The sequence below is a fragment of the Lepus europaeus genome, chromosome X, assembly GCF_033115175.1.
Source record: "Lepus europaeus isolate LE1 chromosome X, mLepTim1.pri, whole genome shotgun sequence".
In the NCBI taxonomy this organism is placed as follows: domain Eukaryota; kingdom Metazoa; phylum Chordata; class Mammalia; order Lagomorpha; family Leporidae; genus Lepus; species Lepus europaeus.
Window position 1 is genome coordinate 28,212,412 of NC_084850.1, and position 21,719 is coordinate 28,234,130.

A 21,719-nucleotide genomic window follows, 5' to 3' on the forward strand; every position below is an offset into this window, starting at 1 on the left:
TCTTCTTTTTGGAGAGTCAAGTTGTCTTCCTTATTTCCGTTTCTTGAATTTCTGTGTTTATTATTCAGCATTTATAGAGATACTTGTTGGTTTATTTTTGTTTTGTTTTGTTTTTTCCCTGTGATGGCTTTATCATTAGACTATGCCTCTGTGACTTAGTAGGGTTTCCACTTTTTCTGTGAATACTCAGAAGTGTGTGGTGGGTGTGTCCATAGTGCTCTTTTCAGTGCTCCTGGTTGATGGGAGTGTACAAGGTGACATACTCCTGGGCATGATAGATCTCTTTTTTTTTATCAGATTGGAGATTTGTTCTACTCTATTTGCATGGTCTTATGCTCTTTTCCTCTCCTCAAAGGAGTACAGTGCCTTGGCACCAGCCCCAGTGGGCACAGTGCTCACTGGGGATACCCCAGCAACCGAAGGATCTTTGTAGTCCTTGGTGTGAGCACAGATCTCACAGAAATGACTCTCACCAGGGATTTGGGAAACTCTGAGTGTGTGGAACTGCCCACAGTGACTGCCCAGAGTCCCAGCCACACCCTACGCCCTCCCACACAACCACAGTGTTCTACAAGTCCCAGCACACATGCCGCTCACAGTCATGAGCACCCAGCCCCCTATCAGTTCTCCCAGCCAGACTCAGGCATGTCCCGTTGGCTGGTTGTTAGGTGTGAGGACATGAGCTGGCCCAGCTGTTATGTATGTCCAATTGATGCCCAGCCCAGCCTCTCTCAGCTTGTTACAGGATGCTGGTGCAGGATGCTTGGGGAGAGAGAAACATGTCCCCTTTTTTCTCCTCTAGTTTGTCAGGTACACTGTCCCCCACAGGGCTCCAAGCTGGACTCCTGCCAGGCTCTTCCTGCAGCTTTATCACCAGTGGCTTGGGCTGCTTCAGTCTGCTCTCACCTTCAAAGCTGGTGATGAGGCTCTTGGCTGCTGGGGTCCTTAGTTGTACACATCCGCATCCTCCATGGAAGTCCACAGTGTCCTTTTAATTTGCATGAAGTTTCCTCTGCTATTTTTCTCCCTAACTCCTAAGACTGCACTCCGCTTTTTTTAAACTATCGTTCCTTAGACTAGAACAGTAAGCTCACTCCATATTCCGCTATCTTGGATGCCCTTTTATATATCCTTTTGCATCACTGGTCTTATTAATTTGTGTCTTCTCCCTCTTTTTTGTTAGTTGTGCCCATGGTAGATTATTTTTTTTCAAAAAGCAGCTGTTCCTTTCACTGATCCTTTGTATTTTTTGTTTAAGCTTTGTTTATTTCTGCTCTAATTTTCATTAATTCTTTCCTCCTACTAACTTCTGGTTTGGTTTGCTGTTTTTCTAGGTGCTTTAGATATATTCATTGCTCAATTTTTAATGCAGGCACCAATTGCTATAACCTTGCCTATAACACTATTTTTGTTGTATCCCAAAAGTTTTGATATATTTTATTGTCATCTTTATTCACTCATATAATTTTTTTTCCATTTTGATTTCTTCAATCCCACTGTTCATTTAAGATCAAGTTGTTCGGTCTCGTTGTGCTTGCATATGATCTAGAGATGCTTGAGTTGTTGATTTCCAGCCTCATTATACTGTGGTCAGAAAAGATGCATGGTGTGATTTCAGGGTTTTGGGTTTTTTTTTTTTGCAATTTTCTGAGACTTGTTTTATGGCCTAGCATATGGTCTACCCTATAGAAAGTTCCATGCACTGATGAGAATGTGTATTTCTGAAAAATTGGGGTGAAATCTCTGTAGATATCACTTAAGTAATTTTGGTCCATAGTGTAGATTACCTTTGTTGTTTCTTTTTGATTTTCTGCTAGGTGATTTGTCCATTAATAAAGTGGGATGTTGAAGTCGCAATTTACTATTGTATTAGAGATTCTGTCTCCCTTTAAATCCATTAACAATTCAAATAGCTGGGCAACCTGGCGTTGGGTGCATATACATTTATTATTGTCACATCTTCCTCTTGAATTGATCCTTCTTTTAAGAGTTTTCTGTTAAATTCTATTTTGACTAATAGTATGATGGCTACATGTGCTCATTTCTGCTTTCTGTTAGCATAAAATATCTTTTTCCATCCTTTCACTTTCAGTCAACATGTATCTTTTTTGGTGGGCTGTGTTTCTACTAGGCAGCAAATAGATGGGTCTCGGTTTTTTAATCCATTCAGACAATCTCTATCATTTAGTTGGAGAATTTAGGCCATTTACATTCAAGGTTATTATTGATAAGTAAGGACTTGCCCCTGCCATTTTCCATAAAAAATATTGTTTACTTTGGATTTTGTACTTCCAGCTGGTTTTGTTTGCCTTCACATTTTTTTTCATGATTGCGACTATCTTTCTGAGTTTCTTTGTGTAGCACATTTTTAAGCATCATTTATAAGTCTGAATGAGTGATGACAAATTATTTCAATTTCTGTTTATTATGGAAGGTCTTTATTTAAACTACATTCATGAAAGAGAGCTTTGCAGGGTACAGTATTCTGGGTTAGCAGTTATTTTCTTCTTTTAGGACTTGGACTTCGTCTCTCCATTGTCTCCTTAGCCTGTAGGGTTTCTGATAGTTAGTTGTGAGTCTAACTGGGGACCCTCCTGAAGTTAATCTGGCATTTCCCTCATGCAATATTTAGAGTCTTTATGTTTTGCTGTTGAAAGTTTGACTACAATGTCTTGTGGTGAAGATATCTGCTGGTCACGTCTACTAGGAGTTCGATGTGCCTAATGTGCTTGAGCATGCCTTTCTTTCCCCAAATTAGTGAAGTTTTCTGTAATTATTTCACTGAATAATTATTCTAATCCATTCTCTCATTTCTGCAACTTCACGACCTGCTAAGACCCATTTGTTAGGCCATTTTATAGTATCTCATAAATGTGCAACACTGTTTTTTTTTTTTTTTGCTTTTCTTTTCTTTTTTTTCATTTATTAAACTTTTATTTAATGAATATAAATTTCCAAAGTACATCTTGTGGGTTACAATGGCTTCCCCCCACCCATAACTTCCCTCCCACCCGCAACCCTCCCCTTTCCCGCTCCCTCTCCCCTTCCATTCACATCAAGATTCATTTTCAATTCTCTTTATATACAGAAGATCAGTTTAGTATATATTAGGTAAAGATTTCAACAGTTTGCCCCATATAACAACACAAAGTGAAAAAAATACTGTTGGAGTACTAGTTATAGCATTAAATAAGAGTGTACAGCACATTAAAGACAGAGATCCTACATAATATTTTTTAAAAAAAATTAATTAATTTTCTATGCCATTTCCAATTTAACACCAGGGTTTTTTTTTTTTTCATTTCCAATTATCTTTATATATAGAGAAGATCGATTCAGTATATAATTAGTAAAGATCTCATCAGTTTGTACCCACGCAGAAACACAAAGTGTAAAAATACTGTTTCAGTACTAATTATAGCATCACTGCACATTAGACAACACATTAAGGACAGATCCCACATGGGATGTAAGTACACAGTGACTCCTGTTGCTGACTTAACAATTTGACACTCCTGTTCATGGCGTCAGTAATCTCCCTAGGCTCTAGTCATGAGTTGCCAGGCCTATGGAAGCCTTTAGAGTTCGCTGACTTTGATCTTATTGCGATAGGCTCATAGTCAAAGTGGAAGTTCAATCCTCCCTTCAGAGAAAGGTACCGCCTTCTTTGATGGCCCCGTTCTTTCCACTGGGATCTCACTCACAGAGATCTTTCCTTTAGGTCTTCTTCTTTTTTTTCTTTTCCCTGGTATCTTGGCTTTCCATGCCTACAATACTCTCGTGGGCTCTTCAGCCAGATCCGAATGCCTTAAGGGCTGATTCTGAGGCCAGAGTGTTGTTTAGGACGTCTGCCATTCTATGAGTCTGCTGTGTATCCTGCTTCCCATGTTGGATCTTTCTCTCCCTTTTTGATTCTATCAGTTAGTATTAGTAGACACTTGTCTTGTTTGTGTGATCCCTTTGACTCTTGGACCTATCAGAGTCATCAATTTTGAACTGAAATTGATCACTTGGAGTAGTGAGATGGCATTGGTACATGCCACCTTGATGGGATTTAATTGGAATCCCCTGTTACATTTCTAAATCCACCATTTGTGGCAAGTCCGATTGAGCATGTCCCAAATTGTACATCTCTTCCCTCTCTTATTCTCACTCTTATATTTTTTTAATCAAATACTGCAGTACTGATTTAATCAGTATAAAAGTGAAAGAGCTTTAGATTTGTAATAAAAATCCAAATCTGGGGAAGGGCAAACTTTAAAACAGCAGCCAAGTAGAGAGGGTAGGGCAAGGAGGGGGTGCGGGAACAGGCACATTGGAACTGTGGGGACATGTAATTGACCACTGTCAAACCAGTGTAAGTTTCTTGGTTTCTCATGGAAAACATTTTATACACCTATTTTTTTTTCCTTCCATACCAGTCTGTCCATGTTCAGATACATCTGTTCCATTTTTTGTCTCATTTTGTTGATGCTATTACAACAATTTCTGCCCCACGTGGAAAAATTAGATGATTTCAAAAACTTTCTTCAGTTCCACAATAAGCTGCCAATCACTATTCTGCATTTCATCTCTGAACCAGTCTTTGAGTGCATCAATGGACTGCCGGCTGATCTTACTGACAAGAATGTCCGTAGCTTCAAAGTGTCTCCCAAACATCTTGGGAGATTCCCCGGGGATAGGTTCTATTTTGACACAGACTTCCTGTCCTTTCTTTGCAACATCTACTTGTTTATGGTTTACTTCAATGCTTGTTACTATTCCAATGTCAACAAAGTTTTTGCTTGGGACGCACATGGGTGTCCCTTGTTTTACCTGCCCTGCTTCCACAGTCACCCCCATCACTATTGGGTCTCGAGAATTGAAAATGTACTGAGGGAGGATTTTCATCTTGCAGGGAAATACTGCTATGTGCTTAAATTCTTCTTGTTTCTGTTTCTTGTAGTCTTGTCTGTATTTTGTAAAGGCATCAAATAAGTGATAAATAATTTCTGCACTAAAGATCCTAACTCCTAAACTATCAGCCATTTCTTGTGCATCCCGTTCAATTCTCACACCAAAGGCCAAAATTACTGCATACTGTGGATCGTGTTCCAACATCACTGAAGCCTTCATAACATCTTTCTTATGGACTGGACCAATGTTAATTCCTGCATAGGGCACTTCTGATGTCTTGAGAAACTCAAGTAGAGCTTCCAGAGAACCCAGTGTAGATGCCTGGACGTAAACTCCTTTTTCCTCTAATTTGATAGCATTTAGTGTCTGCTTTAATTCATGGATCAATTCATCTTTAAGAACAGGAATTTCATCTTCCTTATACGCCACAAGGAGAGGTAAGCCAGCCAGTGTTTTCTCCAGGTCTTTTCCAAGAGTTTTTACTCCCTGAGTTGCTTCTACTTCTTTATGCTTTTCATACTGGTTCTTCACTCATAATTCCTTCATAGGAGGTGGTAACAAGAGGCCTCGAATCTGAGTAACAATGGGTCCTTCTACTCCAGGAACAATGATGGTATCTCCTTCCTTCAAACGGCCATTAATCAGTATGATATCTATAGTGGTGCCCATTCCGGGGAGAGCTTTAACCTCCATCACCTGTGCTCTCAGCTCTTCACAGTGTGCAAGCCTCTTGCTCAACATGGTCTGCTCACTCTTATATTTAACAGGGATCACTTTTCAGTTAAAATTTAAACACCTAAGGATAATTGTGTGTTAATTACAGAGTTCAACCACTGGTACTAGAACAACAACAACAACAACAAAAAATACTAAAAATGATAAAGTATTACATTTTACATCTAGAGTCAGGGCAAGAGCTGATCAGGTCATTGTTTCTTATAGTGTCCATTTCACTTCAACAGGTTTCCCCTTTGGTGCTCAGTTGTCACCGATCAGGGAAAACAAATGATATTTGTCTCTTTGGGACTGGCTTAATTCACTCAACACTTTTTAATTTTTCTAATTTCTCCTTCCTTTTTCTGATCTTACTGAGATATTTCCAAAGATTGGTATTCTAGCTTGGATATTTTTCTGATGCCTCTCCAAGACTGTTGTTAAGGCTTTCCACAACATTCTTTATTTAATCTATTCAATTCTTCATTTGTTCTTCTTTTTTTTTGACAGGCAGAGTGTATAGTGAGAGAGAGAGACTGAGAGAAAGGTCTTCCTTTTTGCCGTTGGTTCACCCTCCAATGTCCCAAGTCCTTGGACCCTGCACCCACATGGGAGACCAGCAGAAGCACCTGGCTCCTGGCTTTGGATCAATTCTGCATTTCTAATATTTCAGTTTGATTTCTCTTCAAAATCAATTTCATGGGAAAGTTTTTCTTCCACATCATGTATGGATTTCTTTGACTTGTAAATTTGCTTCTTATTGCTTCTGAGGAATCTTATGATTTTTCTTTTGATTCCTTTTCAGGCATTTTATCAATCACTTCCTTTTCACATTCTAATATTAAAGTGTTTTGTGTTCCTTTAGAAGAGTTATGTTGTGTTCCTTATTCTTGTTTCTTGAATTCTTGTGTTTATTTTTAGGCATTTGTGGAAATACTTTTTGGTTTTATCCTCTGAGGGCTTTTATATTTGAACTGTGACTCTGTAGTTTAGTGGAGTGTCTGCTCTTTCAGTGAATAACCTGAGGTGTGTATTGAGTGTAGCCAGGGAGCTCTGGTCACTGCTCCAGGATGGAGTGAGTATCCAGAGTGACACCCAAGTTGGATGTGGCATATCTCCACTCTTATCATCAGGGGAGAGGGTATGATCACCTTTGTTGGCATAATCACACCCTTGCCTCTCTTCCAACGTGATCAATTCTCAGGGTTAGCCCATAGTGGGTGCAACTCTCACCCATGCTGCCACTTGAACTGTGCAAAGAATCTCTGCAATCCTAAGTGTTTGCATAGATCCTGCTGCCATGATCCACCCCAGGCAATCAAGGAACTCTGAGCCTCTGGTGCAGCACACAATGATTGCCCAGAGTCCCATTTACACCCTGCAACTTTTTGTGCAGTAACAGAGTTCCCACAGCCTTGGTACACTTGGCCTCCACAGTCACGTGTTACAAAGGATCCGTTCAACCCTGATAGCCTGTCCTATCCATGGAAAGAGTAGAAACATTCCCAGAGCCAGCTGCCTGTGGGTGCTACATCCTGGTGCTTCTATAAACATGGTGGCGGAGGTATCTCTTTGATTTGTTGTGTTCAAGTCTTTTGGGTATGTACCCAGTAGTTGGATTGCTGGATCATATAGCAATTCTATTTCTACCTTTTTAAGAAATCTCCACATGGTTTTCCACGGTGGGTGTACTAATTTATATTTCCACCAATAGTTTATAAATGTTCACTTTTCTTCATATCCTTGCCAGAATTTTCTACTTTGTTTTTTAGAGTTTAACCATTCTGACAGGAGTGAAGTGTTATCTCATTGTGGTTTTGATTTGCTTTTCTGTGATGGCTAGTGATGTTGAACATTTTTTCATGTTTGTTGGCTGTTTATATTTCTTCTTTTGAGTATTATTGAAGTACTTTGCCCATTTCACAACTGGATTGGTTGTTTTATTATTGTTTAGTTTTTAATGTTGCTGATATATTAGTATATTAATCTTTTCCTGGGTAGGTGGTTTTCAAGTATGTTCTCCCATTCTATTGGATGTCTCTTCATTCTATCAATTCCATTGCTACGCAAAAGCTTCTGAGTTTGACATAGTCCCTTGTGTTTAGTTTAGTTTTCGTTGCCTGTGCTTTGGGGTCATATCAAAAGTTTTACCCTACACAACATCTTGGAGTGTGAAACAATAGTGTTGAGGATCATGTGAAACAGGAACTATCCAACAATGGGAATGTAAATGCAAACAATCCGATCAACTGACTGATGCAGAAAATGTGTTACATCCAAATAGTTGCACTTTGAAGGAATATTTAGAGTGAATGTTGGTCACACACAATGAACCACATATTATATGATGTCATTTATATGAAAAGTGTCAGAAAAGATAGATATATAGAGACAAATATTTTCTGTGGGAGCTAACGTGTATGGTCTAAAGAGGAGAGTGATAGATGAAGGGTACTGGGTTTCTTTTTGAGGTAGAAAAATATTCTAAACTATTCTACCATTTTCAGATATCAGAGAATATACTAAGAACATGGAATTATACATTTTAATGGATGACTCACAAGATACATATAATTTATCTCATATAAAGCTATTGAAAACAAGAAAGCAAATATAAGGGGAAATTAAAAAAAAAACCACTGTTCAAGGGGATTACAGGCATTTCCTCTCCAACTTGATTCTGTGATGGGGGCTTAATTCCTTCTCTTAGTAAAAGGAAGGGTAATTTTGACATTCCACATAGAGCCGCTCAGCCCAACACAGAAGGAATTTCTCTGGGACAAGTCCATGGCTTCACTTTATTCTAAATGTTGGCATCTGTATGGAGTTCATGTGTTTATTAAAGATGTCTGTAGATATGGTTTGCCTTACCCTACTAAATATCTCACAAATTAGAGAGCCCTAGTATTTGAGATCCAGCCCCTCCCCCACTGATGTTTATCCAGGGCAACTGTTGCTATGGTGAGATTGTTACACACAGGGCAGCCAGCCTTGAATTTATCTCCACAGGCCTTGAGCCACCAGAAAGTAGACAAGATTCATGGGTTAAGGACGGGGTGTTCTGGTGGATTGGCAAGAGCCTGCCAGCTCCAACTGGGCAACAACCAGAGCACTTGGGAATCCTGCAATTTTCAAACCATCAGAAGTAACTGCTGTCTCTTAAAGAGGTCCAACTGATCTTTCTTCATTTTGGTGAAGTCTAGAAGACCAGGTAAAGACATGTTTAATCCACATTTGTTAGATGTCCCTGCTGTAGTTATTGACAATGGTTCAGGCCTCTGTAAAGTGGGATTATCTGGAGATATTGGACCCCGTCATGTTGTCAGCTCAGTCGTGGGGCATCCTAAATTTAACTTACCATCTGCAAGAAGCAATCGAATCAAGTACTTTGTGGGTGATGAAGCTCTAGACAAATATGGTTCCCTGTATTTACACCGCCCCATAGAACGTGGGCAGGTTACAGGGTGGGATGATATGGAGAAACTTTGGAACCATCTTTTTGAAGTAGAGCTGAGAGTAAAACCAAATGAGCAGCCTGTAATCATGACTGAGCCCTCCTTGAACCCAAGAGAAACTCGAGAACGAATTGCAGAAACCATGTTTGAGAAATTCGATGTCCCAGCCTTTTACCTGGCCAACCATGCAGCAATAGCTCTTTATGCCTATGCCTGTGTCACCGGCCTTGTGATAGACAGTGGCGAAGGACTTACTTGCACTGTTCCCATCTTTGAGGGTTATGCTCTGCCTCATGCAGTCACCAAGCTCTGTGTGGCAGGAAGAGACATCACCGACCATCTCACCCGACTCCTCCTTGCAAGCAAGTGCATCTTCCCTTGTATATTCAACAAAGCAGTGGTGGATGAGATCAAGGAGAGTATGTGTTACATCACCTTGGGATCAAATAAAGAGCTATGCAAGAGGGTGGAGGAATACACACCTCCGAGAGAATACATACTTCCAGATGGTCATGTCATCTCCATTGGGGACAGTATGACCAAGGTGCCAGAGGTTCTTTTTTCACCGGATCAGCTGGGCATCAACAGCCCGGGACTCTCAGAAATGGTTTCCAGCAGCATCATGAAGTGTGACACTGACATCCAGAAGAACCTGTTTGCAGATATTGTGCTGTGTGGTGGCACCACTCTCTTCCAGGGACTGGAGGAAAGACTTATGAAGGAACTGGAACCACTAGCTTTTGAAGGGAACCCCATCAAGATCACAGCTTCTCCTGATAGATGTTTCTCTGCATGGATCGGTGCATCTGTTATGACGTCTCTGAGCACATTCAAGCAGATGTGGGTCACTGCTGCAGAATTCAAGGAGTTAGGGCGATCTGTGGTTCAGAGAAAATGCTTTTAATGAGCACTGGACCCATGGAACAGGTTGAAGTGCCAGATTACAGGAGTACTTGTGTGTGGGGGGGATAACATCATGCCTACGAATTCAGCAAAATATTCAATTAAACTGTTTTGCCATTTCAGATTTTGATTTATTTTTTGTAGTACCAGAGTAATTTCTAACTTATGTCATACATATTTAAGTGATTTTAGGCAATGTTTCTTTTCATGTGCACCTCCTCAGAAAGCCTTGTGTTCTACTTTAAGGGTGTGGTCACACTTCAGTATTTACAGTAAAAGGGTTCATGAGCCTCAAAGCTAAAAGCATGATTCAGTAATGTTCATAGAATCTTTATTATAAATTTATTTTAGATGTTTTTAATAGACCTGTGTCCAAGAGATAGAACCACCAGTGAAAGTATAGAAAGGGGAAGAGAATTAAGAGGCAGAAATACTATCTTGTTCATAGAGTCTTACAAACCCTCTCACTGGATTGACTTTTAATTAGTCCAATAGAATTCTGACTCTGCTGTTATGAGATCAGACAGCTAAAAAGATGGTGGGGGGCAGTATTGCATAAAAATCACCATTTGTTTAAGGTTCTCTAAACTCAGATTCTGATTCCAGTTGGAGTATTAAGAATCAATACTTCAACAATTGTTGAGTGATTATGGTAGTTTTTTCAGTATTGTTTTGTTTTGCTTTATATTTCCAGTGATGATTGTGGCATCACTTTGTTAGGGGTAAAATACTGAAGATAGTTAATGGTAATTAGGGGCCTGGGCTGTGGTGCAGCAGGTTAAAGCCAATGCCTGAAGCGCCGGCATCCCATATGGGTGCTGGTTCTAGTCCCGCCTGCTCCTCTTCTGATCCAGCTCTCTGCTATGATCTGGGAAAGCAGTAGAAGATGGCCCAAGTCCTTGGACCCCTGCACCCATGTGGGAGACCGGGAAGAAGTTCCTGGCTCCTGGCTTCAGATCGGTGCAGCTCCAGCCATTGCAGCCATCTGGGGAGTGAACCAGTGGAGGGAAGACCTCTCTCTCTGTCTCTGCCTCTCTCTGTAACTCTCTCTTCCAAATAAATAAAAATAAATCTTTAAAAAACAGTTAATGGTAATTAATACTTGCATCAATTATGCATCAGGAAATATTTTTTATTATTTAATGTTATTATCCTCAACTATTGACAGAAAAGTGGAAAATGCAGTAAAATTTTTGCAACACATATTTCGGTAAAGAAATAATGATACTTTCTCATATAATTATATATCTACGCTCACTTTTATGTACATGTGCAAATGAATATATAATTATATATAATTATAAGCATTTGTGGGAGGAGTACAGAATAAACAACACAGTTTTTATTCAAGTTGTTGAACAAAATAAACATATCTTCCCAACATCATGTTCAGGAATGTCACATTGTTAGCTTAAATACAATCATAAAAATTATCAAACCCTATAAATCAGGTCTTTTTATTTTTACATTTATTTGAGAGAGTTGATTGAGCAACACATCTCTGTGTGCAGATAACTTATGAAAACCACAGTGTAACAAGAAGATGGTGAAATGATACCTTCAGAAGATAGCGTTGTGGCACAATGGGTTAAGCCACAACCAGGCTCCTCTGCTTTCAGTCCAGCTCTCCACAAATGCACCTGGGAAAGCTGCTGCAGGTAGCTCAAGTCCTTGGGTCCCTGCCACCCAGCTGGGAGATCCAGATGGAGTTCCTGGCTCCTGGCTTCAGCCCGGCCCAGTCTTGGCTGTCTTTCCCATTTGGGGAGTGAAACAGCATATGAAATATTGATCTCTCTCCCTCTCTCTTTCTCTCCCCCTCCCTCTCTTTCTCTATCATTCTGCCTTTAAATAAAAAATATACCTTAAAAACAAAACAAAATGAAATATTAAAAAAAAAGATACCTTCAGAGGGATCTAGGAAAACATTACCATCAAAGCATTCCAAGAAGGATGTTACAGGCATAGAAGGTTAAGCAGCTGTTTGCAGTAGGCATCCCTTGTGGTTTCCTTTTCATTCCTGGCTGTTCCACTTCTGATCCAGCTCCCTGCTGATGCACCTGGGAGGGCAGTGGGGGATTGCTTGGGCCCCTGTGCTCACGTTGGAGACCCAGAGTAGGCTCCTGGCTCCTAGCTTCGACCCGGCCCAGCCCCTGCCATTGTGGCCATTCGGGGAATGAGCCAGCATACAGAAGAGCTGGCTCTCTCTCTCTCTCTCTCTCTCTCTCTCTCCTTCTCTTTCTGTGTCTCTGCCTTTCAAATAAATAGATAAATCTTAAAAAAAGAAAGGTTTTACATAAACAACTGGTATTTCTGATAACTGAATGTTGTTTTCTTACAATAGGCCACCACTAGAGAAAATTTTATGCTATTAAATTAAGGCACGTTTAAATAACCTCAGAATAAATATATATGATGTAAAAAGAAATAATTAATATTAGAATATGTTGTAAATGAGAATTAAGGTTAAATATTGACTGAAAAATAAAGTAGACAATGAGAAATGAGAATTATGTAATACTAAAGAATATAGATCATGGATTCTAGTTGGAATTTAAAATCTTTGAATAATTTTTCACTAGTCAGAGAAATCTTAAATTTAGAACCTTAATGTTGAAATTGAATAAACTGTGATCTAAAAACCTTTTAAAAATGTTTGTGTAATCTCTCCATTTAGAAATATTAAGACATTTATAAACTAATATGTCAAAGAGTAATGGAAATTGAAATTAAAAGTGAATGGTAAAATACTAGATATTAAAAGATGAGCTACAGCTAATGTTGGAATTAGTGAGCTGATGTTGGAATATAGTCTTAAATACTCATATAAGTAAAAAAGGCTAAAACAACTGAGTTAAGTATTCAATTGTTGAAATTAGGAAAAGGAAACAGAATAAATCCATAAAAATCAGTAGGAAGTTGAACTTGAATATCAGAAACTAATGAGATGTGCTGCTGGCATTGTTGTGCAGAGGACTAAGCCACCACCAGATATGTCAACATACCAAATGAGCACCTGTTTGAGTCCAGCTATTCCACTCCCTATCCAGCTCCCTGTTAAAGCACCAGAGGATGGCCTGAGTGCTTGTGCTTCTGCCAGCTATGCAGGAGCTTCAGATGGAGTTCTAGGCTCCTGGCTTTGGCCTAGCTCAGCCCCAGCTGTTGTGGAAATTTGAGGAGTGAACCAACAAAGCAGGATCTCTCTCTCTCTCTCTCTCTCTCTCTCTCTCTGAAACACTTTCTTTAAAATAAATAAATAAATCTTAAAAAAAAACCTATGAAATGTAACAGAAGAATGAATAATGAGAATAAACAAAGACAAAATTTGTTTTAAAAGACAAAATAAATATATAAATGTATATAAAACAATTCAATCACTGACCAAAATTTATGATGAACAAAAACATAAATTTATGAAGAATAAAAGATGGTAGATGCAGAAGGAGAAGAAATTAAGCAACAGCTATATTACAAATAAATTTACACTCAATCCTAGCAGTATAAATTTAACTCAAGTTTATGTTATAAATAGATAGCCATACATACTATAAAAATACAAAATTGTTTGAAGGCTTAACATGAATTCATTAATAGGAGTAGATGTTTTATCAGTCTTTCAAAAATTTTATTTTATCATCACAACCATGCAGTCTTAGCAAGTTTCAGCAATATTGAGACATCCTGAAGTCAAAACTGGCCTACAAAGCAATCTCATGTGTATTCCAAACAGGCCTGCCTTAGTATTCCACAATACTAAGTATTTTGACAGGTAGTAGTCTTGAAAGTGTAACCTTGGCACAAATATGATTATCAGTCCGTGATGCAGCAGCTGAGTTCCTCGGTCACTTATGCCATCTGTAGTTTGAGATATGTTAAATACCTTCTTTTCATCTCCACACCAACCAAGGTAATCAGTCAAAAGGAATAGTATATATCTGGTATGGAAAAATGAAAATGATTAGTGCTACATATAAAGGCTAAAAGGATACTGGGATAATAGTACACATTTAATTCATTACTGCAACCCCTACAGAAGCTGGACTGCTTCTATATGACAGTGGTCTACTGTAAGCTCAAATTCCCCAAATGCACCTGCTATCCTAGATGTGATATTTTGCTATAGCAAATTAACATTGTCTCAAGCAATGGTTTGTAGTAACCAATTTATTAAATGTGTTTTGTTTCATTTTATTCTTACCAAATAGGTACCTTAGAAGAAGTTCTAATTCACTTGGGATGGAATAGGGTATAAATTTAAGTGAATTTATTTGCCTTCTGTGATTAGTATAAAAGGAAGAGTCTTCTATATATCCTAGATAATAGAGCATTGGTTCAGTATATTAATGTCATTACTAATTGGACTATGTGAAGAAGAGTTGGTATATATGTTAGAGGCCTTGGTAAAGTAAATGTTTTCAAAAGTATGGCAGATAAACCCTAAAATAAATCAGAGTCTTATGTCATCTCTGGAATTATGGTAGACCCAGATATCTGTAACACGCTGGACACCCTCTCCAAATTAAAGGACACATTATAAACTCTTGTAACTCTCACCACTAAGAAGGATGCATAACAGGAAATAGGCCTTTTAAGGATCTAACAACTGTACATTTCAAACGTGGAGATGCATTTCCAGTCATTGTATTGCATAACACAGAAAGGTGTTCAGCTTTCAAGTAGGTCTCTATAGTACAACAATGCAATCTGAAGCACAGTAGTATACAGTATAAGCCATTTGAATGTGCTACATTTCCTCACAGGGACAAAGTGCCTCATCACGAAATTTCAAGTGGTTAGAGAGTATTTGGTTGCAATACAATGTTAGTCTGTATTATATATTTTATACATTTTCCATGTATATGCCATTTTTTAAAAAAATCTAAAAATATAAACACAAACTTGGAAAATTTTTCAACAAGGTAATAATCTCCAGAGTAATTCTTTGCCTCATTAAGAAAAATACAAATCACTGAACACAAAATAAGACAAAAGAAAAAAGTAAGTACTTTACAGGTGAGAAAAATATTAATTTAAAATATCAAACTTTATTAATGTTCAAGGAAACTGTCATTAAATCAAGGATTAGATATAATTTCACATACACCAAATTGGCAAAATATTTAAATATGAGTCATGCAAGACTAAGTGCTACCAGATGTATGTATAAAGGATTGTTCTCTTACGTTGCTAACAAGAGTTTAATTCATTCATTCAGTTTTGAAAAGAATTGAACATTACCTAAGCTAAAAATTTAATATTCTATGATGAAATGATCCCTCACATGGATATTTTCACTAGAGAATATCGTACCTATTTGTACCCCAAAACAAATGCAAGAACTTTCATCTTAGCAATGTATTAATAGCCAAAATGGAAAAAAATCATATTTTTATTAATAAGAAAATATATATTTAAATATATTTATGATATAAATACCAGATATCTGTGAAATAAATCAAGCTACTTGCATCCATATGAATATGTCTTCAATACAAAATCAAAGAAAAATAGTCACAGGACAACAAATATACTGTAATTCCATTTGTAAATATTTTAGAATAGGGCAAACTCAACAAAGTATTGTTTAATGTCAGATACATATGAGATAAAATTAATAAGGAAAAGCTGAGAAAATTGACGTAATTTTATAGATAGTGATTGTATGTAGGTTAGCGGAGTCAAGTGAGATTTGCATGTTGGATCTTAACGGTATCTGGATTTGGGTTCCCAAAAGCAGAATCCACAACAAGCACTCTTTCTCAAGTAATTTATTGGTAGAGATTTTCAAGAGAAGTGGAGATAGGAAAGTAGGATAGTAGAGAGGAAAAATACTGAAAAGGAGCTCAGGTCTCAATTGGAAACTAAATTAAGTATAATGTCAAAGGAAATTCTGAAGCAGAAATTTTGCCACATTCAAGTATTTGACCCACCTTGACACAAACGGCCATGTTCTTCCATGCCTATCAGTCATTGGCCAAATTCAACCTCTTATGGAGGTGTGAGGTACAGCCTCATGGACTGAAACGCTCTTCTTTAGATTGGGAAAAAAGGAAGCGAGCGTTAACTTTTTTCAACCAGTCTGCACAGAAGATGAAGAAAGGGTACACCACTCAACAGATACTGGTGGGTGCCAATGGCATTCACTGATATCCACCTTTGTACCACCCAGAATCACTTATTTAATTATTTCATCCAGAGGTGTGTCATAATTTCTGAGAAAATATCCAAAAAGATAGCTATTGGGACAAACTGTACCACTCACTCAGAACCTCAAGGCTTTTGTCCAAGGGCCATAATTGATACTTATGAACTTGCTCCTCCACCACTCATTTGGGATTGTCTTTCTCTTTTTGCTAGCATTTCTGCTGATCTGGGCTAATTGCTTGGTGATTTGACTGATACTTTCAGTATTTATCACATCATGGTTGCTGTTTCTTGCCCATTTATAGAAACTTTGTGTGGGAGTACCAAAAGATGGATTACCCAGGTGGTGCAAAATGATTTTCTGCACCATTTTTATAGCAGCAATCTTACCTACTCATAATGATCAAGGATACTGACCTTTTCAAATATAGTACTCTTTCCTATCTTTGCTGATTGCCTAGTACTAGGATCTCAAAATGACCTGGTGGCAACCATAGATTTAAATTTGATGGGATTCTTACTGTGTACTCTGGTATAGATGTCTTCATTATGTTCACCAAAATCTCTTATAAACCAGAATATAGGGATTAAACAAAGCACGAATTTCCCAAGTGAGTCATGGGAACATTTATTAGTAAGACTATTCCTACTGTTCCCTGGTCCTTGGATCAAAATGGTCTAACTATTGGGAATATAGTATCATATAATGGCTATTTGGGTTAATATATATTTTGTCTTACAAATGATAATACCCTATCCTAACCAGGTGTTATCTTCAAACTGATAATTCATCTGTACTATTTAAATTTTTTTCTGATGCACCATTGAAATGGTAACTTCTATATGGTGTGATATCTGATATAATTAGAGGACCTCAAGGCTATGTGCTCATTATCATGCTTCTTTTACTGTAAAGTGAGCCCCTCATTCCATGGAGATTTATATTATATATTATATTATATTATATTATATTATATTATATTATATTATATTTTAGCTGAGCACTCTAGGCAAGAAAAGCAAAGTTATTTCCAGAGTACATGTTAATCTCAATAAAGGTAAATTGCTACCTTTTTCTAGAACAGAACCCTATTCTCCTATAATCAATTGATTATCAAGTATGTGATTGGTCTCCTTAAAAGGTAATACAATACTGATAGCTCAACATTGGTTTCTGTAATTGTCAGACTCTGACTCTGAGTTCCTGGGAAAGACTACTTAGAAGAAGGTGCTTGAGAAAGTCTTAAGCCAAAATCCAGGACCCCTAATCAAGTTGTACTTTGCTGTTGTGTTTTGTAAGCTTAAGTTATTGACATTTTTCCATATGCAAGTCTCCAAAATATGAGTGTATTCATCAATATAGATTTCAGGCAGTAGACTGAGAATAGATTCTTGGTACAGAGGTGCTCAGTTTCATCTGTGCTTAAAAAATTCCCTAATAAAAAAGCACTAAGAGACCATCTTCATGTAATATTAATATATATGTAAATATATATATGTATATATATTCAAGAGCAGAAGTTCACAAACTATCAATACAATATGGCTGCCTGTTTTGGAAATGAAGTTTTATAGGAATATATCCATGCCCATTTTGTGTTGTCTATTGCTGCTTTTGCACTGAAACAGCAGGATCGAGCAGTTGTGAGACCGTATGCTACACAGACCTAAAATATTTACTACGTGACCTTCAAGCAAGATTTTACTGACCGTGATCTAGAGCTACAAACTTGGCTGGCACTCAGGGTACTTTTAAGATATTACCATAAAAATAATTTCATTGAATGCTTTGTCATAGTCTAACTAGTGTCACCAAATTTCCAGCTTGTGGTGTCTGTGTCCTCTCCATTCCAAAATACTAGTAAATGTTTATATTGGGGGACTTGTTTAAGAAGCTCTCATTTCTACATACCAAATTTTGTACTAGTTATATTTCAAGTTTGGGTGTTCTAACTCAAAGATTTTTAAAGGATGATATAAATATATCAAAATTTTTATTACTTAAAATTATTGTTGATATTTAGGTTTATTACATAGATCAATCATGCACAGAACCCAGTATGCTTCTATCTGGTTCTTCCAAAAATATAAAATTCAACTTGCATCTTGTAGCACACAACAACTCATCAGCCCTCTGTCATCATATTCAAGATAGTGGTAAATGGGAAAAGGGAAACTTGACAAAATGTGGCATGTTTCTTTGAAAGGTGTGTGGAATTTCACAACCATCTTGTTCATATCCCATTTTTCATGTTGGGTTACATAATCATATTAACCTTCAAAATCATGTGCCAGCTAATATTAGACTATTTTAAGGTAAGGAGAGGGAGGCAGTTGGCTATGCATTTTACAAATGAAGTGGTTGCCAATACAAATGTTAGCCTAAAAATATCTTGGTAAGAATCTTTGACTAGGAGCTAGCACTGTGGTGCAGCAGGTTAAAGCCCTGGCCTGCAGCGCCAGCATCCCACATGGGTGTGATTTGATTCCGCTGCTCCACTTCCAATCCAGCTCCCTGTTAATGTGCCTGAGAAAGCAGTGGTAGATGATTCAAGTCCTTGGGCCCCTGCACCCACATGCGAGATCTGGAAGAAGCTCCTGGCTCCTGGCTTTGGCTTGGCCCAGCCCCAGTCCTTGTGACCATTTGGGAGAGTGAACCAGTGAATAGAATACTCTCTCTCTCTTTCTCTCTCTCCCTCTCTCTGTAACTCTACCCTTCAAATAAAATAAATATTAAAAAAAACTTGGACTAGTTATTTAGCCTAGTTTATTACTATTTAAACATTTTACTCTTTAGGATTAATGTCATACTAGAAATTTCTCCTGTACTATTTTTTATGTTTATTTAGTTTCTTTTTGTTTTATTTTGCTATTTTTATTTTTTTAGTTTTCATTGTAAATTAGTTTGTATTTTTAAATGAATATAAAATTATGTGTTTAAATTACATAGCATAATTCCTGTCATATAATAAATTTTAAACAAACAAATGTTAGCCACATATGTTTGATTCTATAGAATAAAAATGGCAGAACAACAAAAAGTGAGTTAAACATAACAAGTTATAGAAAATCCAAGGAACAAGATAAAATGTGGCATTGCTAAGTGGTTTTTTCAAGAATATGCTGTGTAATACACCATGATTAGAGATTGAGAAAGGAAATATTTCATTCCATGATGAGAGGTTTGGAAAAGTAAAATTTATTGAATTTTCCATTCTTATATACTTCAGAACTATTTTACCATATGCCTTTATTACTTATAAAATAAAATTGAATTATATGTGATTTAAATACACTGAAATGATAAAGGCACATATAGTAAATCTATTCAGTGAATTTTGAGAAATCTGTACATCCATGTAGTCACTAACAGAACCAACATAAGTAATATTTTCATCACTCCTCAAATTTGTCCATGATTGTTGTAGTTATTTTCCTATATCCCTAGTTCTAGGCAAATACTGATGCTTATCTATCACTAAAGAATAGATCTGCCCATTTTATTGATTGATTTATTTGAGAGGCAGAGAGAGACAGCGATAAAGAAACAAAAATAGACAGCTAGAGAGCTCCAATCCACTGGTTCACTCCCCAAATGCCCACAGTGGCTGGGGCTGGGGCAGGTCAAAGCCACGAGTCATGAAGTCAGTTTGAGTTTTCGATAATAGTCTTCAAATGTCTTGAGCCAACACCTGCTGCTTCCCATGATCTGCATTAGTAGGAAGCTGGAATTGGGACCCAGAGTTGATAATCAAACCAGGTTCTTCAATATAAGATGCAGGTGTCTTAACTGGAGTCTTAGTTGCTAGACCAAATGCCCACCCTTGTCTATTTTAGAATTTCCGAAAAGATGAATAATTATTATATTAATTTAACCATTTTCTGATTAATATTTGCTTAACGCATCTTTTCCATACTTTCATTTATAACTGTTACCAAACACATGTAGACACATGTGTTTCTTTTAGATGGTACAGAGCTGAACATTGCATATTCATTCAATCTAGCCATCTCTACTTTTTGTTTGACATTTTATACCAATTGTATTTAATAATTAATGTGGTTGTGTTTAAATAGACATCTTATTTGTTTCTATTTGTCCAATCTTTTATTTGTATTTCTTTTGTCTTTCTCATTTTAAGTATTTTTCCTGTAGTACAGCACTTTATTTTTATTAACAGACCTTGACTCTCTTTTGTTTTGCCTTCAATATTCGCACTAGAATTGACTATATATAGTTTCAAATTTCACATTATACCTTTAAGTGAAATTATAATACTTCAGTTATAATAAAGAAAATATTATATATATATATATATATATGTGCTGTGGAATACTACTCAGTGGTAAAAAAAAATGAAATCCTGTCTTTTGCATCGAAATGGATGCAACTGGAAACCATTATACTTAGTGAAATAAGCCAGTCCCAAAAAGACAAATATGTATGTTTTCCCTGATCTATGGCAACCTAGAGAGTACAAAAAATGTATAGGAGCAAAATTGATATTTTGAGATTTGATTATTGTTTATAGCCCTGTCTCTACTGTTGAGGAACCGTGTTTTTTTCTTAATGCTTGTTCAATTCTTTACTTAGTCGAGGGTTAAGCTTATGATTATAAAATAAACTGAAAGTATCCCACTGTAAAATTAAAAGTATGAATATGAAAGGAAGGAGGAGGGAAGGTGGGAGAGTGCGCAGGAGGAAGGTTAGGGTGGGAAGTATAACTATGCTTCTAGATCTGTATATATGAAATACATGAAACTTGTTAACCTTATATACACTTTATTTTTTTAAGATTTATTTATTTATTTGAAAGTCAGAGTTACACAGAGAGGAGAGGCAGAGAGAGAGAAGTCTTCCATCTGAAAGTCCGCTCCCCAATTGGTCCAACCTTATATACATTTTAAAAAATTGAAAAAAGGAACCTAATGAAGCATAATTCTATTTATTTTTCCTGTTTTTTCAGTATTTCAATTTATTTTTAACTTTTTATTTCATAATTGTCTCACATTTACAAAGCTGAAATTGAGGAGTTGTACAAGATTCCCCATATACTCCACACCCAAGTTCCCTTATTATTAACAATATTAGCATACTTGTCAGATCTTTAGAGGACACCCAACTTCCCCTATTTTTGAAACCCATTCTCCCTCTATCCTTCCCACTTTTATCAGCCTCAAGAAATCAACATTTCACTGGGATTATTCTGCCTGCCCCAAATTTTTAAAAGTACTTCAAGGTAGAAAACAAGGATGATTTTTTGATAACTTCTTTAATTCCCTTTCCCTCATTGATGATAATCTAAAATTGCCTAGTTACAGTAACTGAAACATTTTTTTCTATGTTTTCTCTAGTTTCCTGAATTTCATAGTGTGCATTTTTTGTGGTATAAGTTAGTCTGATATGGTACAACTCTGTATGCCCCTGTATTATTTTAAATAAATATTTATAAAATCATACAACAAAATAACAAATAAAATATCTTGACATAACCCAGGCTACAGAATGTCAAAAATTCTGCATAAAGTATTGAGTATTTTATATACATACATGTATCTATATACATGTCCACATATTTCATACATAAATTTGTTGAATTGATAAAAATT

The 21,719-nt window shown here is 36.9% G+C and overlaps 2 protein-coding genes across 2 annotated transcripts; one reads left to right on the forward strand and one right to left on the reverse strand.

Annotated features, from left to right (window-relative positions):
• Positions 1 to 4,219: 4,219 nt before the first annotated feature.
• On the reverse strand, positions 4,220 to 5,637 carry LOC133753070 (eukaryotic translation initiation factor 5B-like). The gene has a single exon (XM_062183446.1). The coding sequence runs from the start codon at positions 5,113 to 5,115 to the stop codon at positions 4,507 to 4,509; it is 609 nt and encodes a 202-aa protein (XP_062039430.1). The 5' UTR covers positions 5,116 to 5,637; the 3' UTR covers positions 4,220 to 4,506.
• Positions 5,638 to 8,829: 3,192 nt separating this feature from the next.
• Positions 8,830 to 9,969, forward strand: LOC133753578 (actin-related protein T1-like). Its single transcript, XM_062184278.1, has one exon. It carries the CDS (start codon positions 8,830 to 8,832, stop codon positions 9,967 to 9,969), a length of 1,140 nt encoding a protein of 379 aa, XP_062040262.1.
• The last annotated feature ends 11,750 nt before the right edge of the window (positions 9,970 to 21,719 follow it).

What these genes read in the sequence shown, in the direction of transcription:
- LOC133753070 (XM_062183446.1), bottom strand. Translation starts at nt 5,115, where the DNA reads ATGAAGGCTTCAGTGATGTTGGAACACGATCCACAGTATGCAGTAATT.
- LOC133753578 (XM_062184278.1), top strand. Translation starts at nt 8,830, where the DNA reads ATGTTTAATCCACATTTGTTAGATGTCCCTGCTGTAGTTATTGACAAT.